The sequence below is a fragment of the Austrofundulus limnaeus genome, unplaced genomic scaffold, assembly GCF_001266775.1.
Source record: "Austrofundulus limnaeus strain Quisiro unplaced genomic scaffold, Austrofundulus_limnaeus-1.0 Scaffold174, whole genome shotgun sequence".
In the NCBI taxonomy this organism is placed as follows: Eukaryota; Metazoa; Chordata; class Actinopteri; order Cyprinodontiformes; family Rivulidae; genus Austrofundulus; species Austrofundulus limnaeus.
The window spans coordinates 474411-482736 of record NW_013952576.1 but is presented as its reverse complement, the minus strand read 5'-3'; the positions used below and the strand labels follow the sequence as shown (position 1 = coordinate 482736).

At 39.2% G+C, this 8326-nt stretch overlaps 1 protein-coding gene across 1 annotated transcript in view; it reads right to left on the bottom strand.

Moving 5' to 3' along the window:
- The window catches only part of LOC106524036 (transcription factor COE1), a gene marked incomplete in the record, with an annotated part of 114276 nt that overhangs the window by 99427 nt on the left and 6523 nt on the right, over nt 1-8326 (bottom strand). The window contains 1 exon segment of the mRNA XM_014017665.1: nt 1749-1822. Coding sequence (XP_013873119.1) covers nt 1749-1822 — 74 coding nt within the window.

Below are 8326 nucleotides of genomic sequence, written 5' to 3'. Positions count from 1 at the left end.
GTGTGTGTGTGTGTGTGTGTGTGTGTGTGTGTGTGTGTGTGTGTGTGTTAGTCTTTGCTTATATTTTATAGTCAGATTGAAGAAGGAGACCCATTTGTTAGCCACAGAACAACAGAAAGGTTCAGATTGACTAATGAGTTTCTCTGTGTCCTAATTAACCAGGCGTCATACAGACACACACATACTGCTCATGTTTCCACACGCACACATCGTCTATTGTATGGGATAGGATGGTAAAATGCTTCTATAAATAGYMTTCTTTTCTCCCAACCTACTTTAGAAGAAATTCATCTTTAGGTTATAATTAAAGCAACAACCATGAGAGCCCAAACTAATGTTCCTCAACATATCTGGCTTCGTTTGTATGTGACCCAGAGTGTGTGTGTGGGAGTGTGTGAGGGGGGCGAGGGGTTTAATGAGGGTGACAGAATAAGAAAGATTAGTTTTTCACAAATTGAGGCCTAAAACATGKTTCTGCGTATATGCTCAGCTGCAAAACTTATGTGATGTCATTTTGGGCTAAAGTCTCTTGGCTGAGGTTTTTGTGACTGTTGCTCACACAGGSCGGCTGTGGACGATAGGGGAGTCGTTCCTCTAATGCGAGAGTTGGCAGTTCAATTCCACCGCTATTCGATCATGTGTCGAAGTGTCTTTGGCAAGACACTGAACCMCCACTGTGTGTCCCATCAGTGTATGTGTGTGATTTAAAGCACTGATCTCTATGGAATGATTGATCTGTACTAGCTTTGCTTTGCTGAATGTGTATGTGTGAATGGGTAAATGAGGACACAGATTGTAGTGTAAAGAACTTTGAGTATCGAGCTAAATAWGTACAGTCCWTTTACYATGTAYTTAAAAYGAATTTGCAATAAAACCTGCTTTTAAAAACTAGYCCCAAACATGACAGTCCAAGAAAACTGTAAGTGAAACCACAGAAGAAGAAAAACAACAYGGACTCTTGTTTGAGGAAGTACTGTTTGATGTTAACTCCGCCCACAATTMGATAATTTATCTCGTTGGAACCACAATCACAAAAAAATGCATTCAAGTCCTGGTTAAAAATCGCTTTTCTTCTTGGGTTTTTATTGGTCAGTAGACAAACCAGCACATTATCGCCACCTGCAGGCTGGAGTGTAAAACTGTAGATTCCCGAGTGGAAAGTTGTGGAAGAGCTGACCAATACAATGAAACAAAAAATACAAAATAAACATGTTTGCTTCAGCAACATGAAAGCAGGGAAACAAACTACTCTGGATATATTTTTCACACAAATATGTTTTTTTTCTATTTAAAAATATATTTATCTAAGTAGTCTAGAAAAGTAGAARGTAATAACATAAAATAGAAATGCTGAAATACCCAGGTAGGCGATAAAGTTGAAATTAATAGGTCAAAAACAAAGATATTGTTTAGGATCCTGAACAATGAAAGGTATTCAAATTAAAAAAAACTGCTGCTTGTTTTATTTTGGCATCGTTTACCATTTCTTTTTGCTAATTAATCTTTTTAAGACGTGAGCCAAGATTAATGATGATAGAACTAGGACATATTTTTTTACAGATAAGATAAAACGTCTCTTGTTGTGGTTTCGAGTCCAAACCACCTGAMCAAAGTGTCTGAATTTGACTCATCATTCCCCCAAAACCCTTGTTTGTCAAGTCTATAGACTAAAACCTGAATCTCAAACATGTCCACCTCGGACCAGGAGGATTCTACAGAAGACGTAGAGGTGGGGAGTCGTGTCTTACCTGCACATGATCTCATGTGTCAGCAGCACCCGGCACATCTCTGGGTTTTTATCTTGGCCTTCATACACGATTGGCTAAAAAAAGAGAAAGAGGAGAAGAAAATAAAAGGTTTTTAGTGCATTTTCATCAAACTCTGAAAGTCCACTTAAAACTGTTTGTATGTGTACAAAATGTCCCGATACCTGAAATCATTACCAATACTGTTATTGATATTGGGATACTGGTATACGTTATTGAATGTGTTACAGTTGACATTTCAAGTGACGTGGTGTTTAGGTTCTATCCAGAAGGTACTTGAAAGACACAACTAAGTAAAAGTAGAAATATCCTAACAGACAATGACTTATACAAAATGTACTTAAGTAAAAGAAACTGCTCACTGTTCGGGAAAATAAAAGTATATTTACACACATTCTAAGAAAAGAAGTGTTGCATTTACTTAACCAAACTGGTTCCACTAAGCCGAGTTGAGTAAATTGCTTTACATTAACATGGTTTAGTGGAACCAGTTAACTTAACTTAAGTAAATTCAACACTTTATTTTCAGAGTGCATAAACCACTCCTTTCATGATGAGTTCCAGCCACTTTTACATTTGTAAAGTGTAACTAGGTGATAAATTTTAAAGTAAAGAAGTAAAAGTATCATTTTTATGTGTTGAATGTAAAAAAAKAAAAGTAAAAGTCACAATAAAAAATACTTCAAGCTCAAGAAAGTTACTTAAATACTGTAAGAAAGTAGCCTGGTTAAAACCAGACCCTTGTTCTTCACTTTGCTTCCTACAAGGGTCTGGRCTCGCAGCTATGGAGAAGCGATTCTTGCTGAAGGCGTGGCCTCTGCTGAAGTGTTGCTGTGAAGGAGGCTAAGCTAAGAAGCTAACCAGAAACTGCATGCACTGTAACAAATAAAGTACCTTTATGTACTTTGCACTGGTACTCAGAATTGATTTGAACGTACCAGCCACTGCCTGCACTGCTGCACGCGTGCATAAAAAGTTCCACCAGCACACTGTAGTCTGCATCCACCATAGTGTGGTGATGATAACAGTTTGAAAACACTTATTGTTTTAATTCTATAGCTGTTCTTGTTGCACACCGTCTCTTGTGAGAACAGGAAGAGAGGAAACGTGTTGCTGAGGTTAACAGGTTAGTTTCCCACTTCACGTCAAAGAGCACACTGCTCGTCGCTAACACCTTAACACGCTCACACTCTCTGTCTCGACACAGGCCGTCTGTTACCCACCCTCACACTCAAACACAGCTTGTTTTAGGGTTTAAAAACAATCCCATCAGCTGACGTGCTGAGCAGTCTGACAGAAAATTAAGCTGTGTACTCATAATGGCCACACTTTCTGCTCACTGAAAATCCACTCCAGCTGAGGTGTCAACTGCTTCCGTTATGCAGCGCTCTTGGTTGTGTGAGGAAGCTCAGAGTAAAGCTTCGGCATAAAGTCATACTCCACTAAGCTAACCATCAATCTGAGTGTGCGCCAGGTCTCTCTTTGGTCTATTCCAGTCTGTTTGATCTGTCATTCTGAGCTGCACAGAGGCTCCCTGAGTGACAAGCTCACTTTTCTCAAGAAGTTTCTCCATCCTTTGTAATAATCTTCAGCTCAAAGTCAGATTTTTCTYATGCCATCAGGTAAAAATTAGTTTGTGAGAACTCAATAGCTCCTAACAATGTAACTCTATACAAAGGCCTTATGAAACAGCAGCTTCTATGAAAGGTGGGTGGACTTGTCTGTGTCTGTTGGCAAAATAGGTCATGAACCACAGAAACATTCATCAGGTAAAACAAAAACTGACAAACTCCAGTTTGATTCAAGATGTCTGCCACAGCTAATCAACTTTAGCAAACAAATCATGACTCAGTCGGTTTCACAGATATTGAGCTTTGGTGTTAGCTGAGACAGATCCTCAACATACACTAACATAACGCAGATTAAGAACGCTCTGTAAGTAATTATTGCTTAGTTTATCTAATTCAAGATGGCTGCCACAGTTAATAACTTTAACGGAGTCTGTTTTATTAAGTTAACATTTGGTGCAGGGGTGAAGCCAGAGGGCTGGGGTGCCACACCCAAATAATTGACAAGTGGGTGGGTGGGGATCTTGGATTTTGTATTTGCATTTAGATTTTGTGTAAAAATTGTTCTCTGATACCACTGTACTGTATAAGTATAGGTTTTCAGCTGTGTATGTTTAAAAATGGCTGAATTGTAACCCTTTGTAAAATTAGCATTAGAGTTAACTTAATTTGTGATTAGCATGGCAATCGACATGTGATCATTCTTAGCTGCTCCACAACTAATTTCAACTCAATAAGACTTAAAATGACTGAATTTTAGCCATTTAAAGTTGGCTGTTGTGGCCATTTGAACTTTGAATTAGCATTTAGAATTGGATAAAAATTATTTTTTGGCTAATTCTACACTAATATTTGGCTTTGTTTGTCTAAAAATGGATGAATTATAAGTTGTGATTAATATTCAGGATGGTTTTTGGAAAATTCTTTGCTATGATCACAATTTTTCGGCTCAGTATTTTTTAAAAACTGCTGAATTAAAGCCATTTGGAATCAGATGATGTGGCCATCTTGCATTTTCAAACCCAGAGTGCTTTTCTTTTCTTTCTTTTCTTTCCTTTTTTCCCCCTAAAAACACCTTGGCCACCCCTTGCAAAAAAGTCTAGCTCTAACCCTGATTTGTTGTATTAGTAGCTGAAAGTCTTTCTCAACACACAGAGCACTAACAGATGACGTAAAATCTTTCTTTTTTTTTACATTTTATAAAGCCTTTATGATTGTGTTGTTGATTATTTTAGAGTCACGATTCAAACTATTAGTGACACCATGATGAYAAGTTATTATTTTGAATTTATTGAAAAAGCGATTTCAAAAAATATAAATACTATAAAGCTGAGAGAAGCTCTATAGGTAGACCAGGAGAAAAAGWGTGTTTTGCACAAAAGTTATAAGAGACAAGGATGTCCTTTAAGGGCCCCCCAGGCCTGCATGATCCTGATGGGGCTCCAGCATGAGTCYCTCATTTGTAGAACTACTCCTGCATGGCCCCCAGAAGATAACTTGGATAGCTGCAGCATTAATGTAATGTGGAGCAGCAGTCTGGGGGCCACATTAGCGTAGCCTAAAGCTTTTCATTCTAATGGCCCCCCGTCTCTGGGACCGTCTGTGTTTTCTGGAACTGGAGACCCCATGTGTTTCGGAACCCGCGGCTCTTGTCAGTTATAATTTTCCACGCACGCAGCCCCCCCGCTGAAAACGTATCGACACATAAGTAGTGCCTGAACGGCTCTTGGTGGTCCAGGACCCCCCTCCGGGGGGGTGGAGAGGGAGAGCCGTGAACACCCGGGCGGTGCTAGCATGATGTGTAACATGAAACAAAAATAACACGAGCTTAAAGCAGGAACTGGAACAACGTGCGGGCTCAGCTAACATTAGGCCGACATTTCCAAAAACACTGACTTGATCCAGGAAACACAACAAACGTTGATCCAGAATGAAAACACTTGAAACGACCTCGGGCAAAGCTAACATGTTGACACACAGCTGAAGGTGACCATCACCCAAGATGTTAAAAACATGTCTGAGCTGTAAAATCACCAGGTTCTTTAGGAAATATTATCAACTTTTGAACCGTTGCCTTTAACACTTAAATACAGTAAATATTATTTTAATGGGTCTCAATGCTTCTATTCATCCAGTAAATTCATGACTTGTACATTGTGCTGAAAAACAAAAAAAATAAAGGCCTAACTTTCCTCAAAAGAACGCTCTTCTCCTCTATTCATGACAGATTTTTATACTAAAATCATTTTAYGTTGAGAAAAAAGTCAAACCTTGAAAATGAACTTTATGCACAATCTGTTGTACGGAGATCCTGCATGATTTATTAGCTCTCAGACTCTGRGTTGTGAATGCCGGCTACTGCCACTCAACCTTAATATTTGTAAAATTGGCAGCATTAAAGCCATGTTTTGTGTATTCCACAGTGACACGTGTTGATCTTTGCCTACAATCTTTAATTTGTTTCTGTTTTGTTTGGACTTCAGGAAAAGTGCAGCCTCTTACTCTAAGGCAGTGTCCAAAGTGTGGCCCAGGAGCCTTTTGTGGCCCCTGAACTAATTTTGTGTGGCCCCTGACTTCAGTTCAAAAATTATATGAATTTGTCAAATTTGTCCCCCCGGCACAGGTGTTTGATGTAGATGTAGACTTTCTATTTTTTTACTAAGACAAAACGATCACAGATAAAGTAAAATCTTCTTCCATTAACAAATACTGGCAACAAWGCCCATTATTTGTCTTTAAAGGCTCTTAGCTTTTTCTAAATCTATCTAGTGACTTCTACTGAAAAACTGATTTTGCTGCACTCCAATCTGCTTTTAAATAATTTATTAAATCTGGCTGAATACAGCAAGCATTTTTAGCAAAAGAGTGACCAAAATCCTGACTTTATTGATCAGAATTGACTAAATTGCCCCCTCTCTCCCCCCAATTAACACTTAGAGTGTATTCAGACCAGGAAAGTCCTTTGGTCCAAKTGTTTGGTCCGGACCAAAAATGGACTTTTCTTTTCGTTTGGTGCGGTTTGCATTCACATTGTGCTTTTTTGCAATTGAACTATAACTTGTAAACAAAGCCATGAGGCTTACGATCATTGCTCCCATTGGACAAAAAAAGGACGGGGGCGGGACTGAGCCACAGATCCAGAAGAAAACAAGGAAGTCCTGCATGTTGCGGTTTTGATGTGCACATTTTTGCTGATAGTACAACTGCAATAGCATTTAAAATGTCAGAAGCAGCTAATTTAATGGTGGTTCTGTGATGATATTCTAATTTTGGAGCGGTGTCAGTAAATGTGTCCCGCAACCCAAAGGAAAAGAGGTGCTCTGCGTGTTCTGACCCACTACATGCTGCAGCAGAGCTGCTAACAGGAGACGATGAAACAGGTATGTTTTCAGTTTATTAAGCTCAGCAACGGTGGCCTGTGAAGTCCAAAAAGGTGCATGTTTAATGCAGTTGGTTCGGTTAGAGTCCGGTCTGTATTCACACCAGAAGAGAACTGAAGCGAACCGCACCAGAGTTCGTTTGGAAGYGGACCGAGACCACCTCAAAAAGCAGGTCTCGGTCCGGTTGTTTGATCCGAACCAGAGTTCGCATGAGTGTATTCACACCTGCAGAAAAGGTCCGGACCAACGCTGGAAACGAACTCTGGTTCGTTTAAAGCGGAGCAAATCATCAGGTCTGAATACGACCCTAGACAATTGCCAAAATTCTTTCAATAAAGGATTCTTGCAAAACACTTTTAAAGTTCTAGATGTAGATTAATTAAGTTGTTTAATCAAAGTATTTAATGCTTAGTTTATTGTTGAGTAAAGGAAAAATGTTTTTGGCCCTCAAGTCCTTCTGACTTTATGATTTTGGCCCACGTGACAAAGTGTTTGGACACCCCTGCTCTGAGGGGACTCAAATACAACGGATCATCAAAGAATGACTTCCTGGTAAATTTGTCCTGCTTGGTAACCACAGAGATCTGGATCTTTTAAAGAAAACAAAAACAACAACCTCTGACAACACTAAAAATAATTTGCATATAATATCTGAGCTCCCCTCTGTGACAGGTTCTTGCCCATGTTCTTGTCATCTGTGTCACTTTCCCTGCTCTTCTCCTCGTCTTTCATCTGCTTCCTCCACCTCTGTCTCCTCCTCCTCTCCGCCTCACCGGGCCTTTCACGCCGTATCTTTGCAGCTCTCTCCTGCGCCTTTGAAGCAACGTGACATGTGCGGCATGTAAACAAGGAGCCGTCGAGCAGCGAACACACTTCCTCCTGCGTTAGTGTCACTTTGACTCGYGAGCTAAAAGTGATCCAGCAGGGCCACAGTGACAGACACTTTATTCTCCGGGACAGAGAGAAGTGATCGATGATGCTTCTGAAGACCAGGACATCCACTTAACACAATTAGTGCTCATTCTCAGCACAAACACAAAGCAGCAATAAAACAGAGCAATAACAGAAACTGGTATAAGTGCCAAATATTACTTTACACATTTAGATGAAATGCAGCAAAACTCCACCTGACTCATAAAGATTTTAAATTCAAAACATTGAAAATTAAATTGTATCTCTTTATAGTACCATCTATTAGTGTTTGTGATGATAAAACGCTATTTGGTTCAATGCTGAGGCATCAAATATACATTTTATCAAGTTAATTCTGTGAAAATAGAAAACAAAAACAAGGGTTTGCGTCTTCTTCTAAAACATGGTTTGAATGATGTGAGCTGAAACTGCATTGTTAAAGCTAAGAAGAGCAAAACACTAGCTATAAGCAAGCAAAAGTTAAACGTATAGATAGGTAACAGCTACATTTAGCACAAGGCTAACTAAAAGTATCAAAATAGCAGCTAGAAGTACCTAACTGCAATTTAAAGTATCAAGTCTAACTAGAAGCTAAAATTAGATCAAGTTTAGCTTAAACTAATAAAACGATAACTATTAGCTAAAAGTACCAAAAGGCTATCTAGAAGTATCAAAGGTTAATTAGAAGCTAAAATTTGAA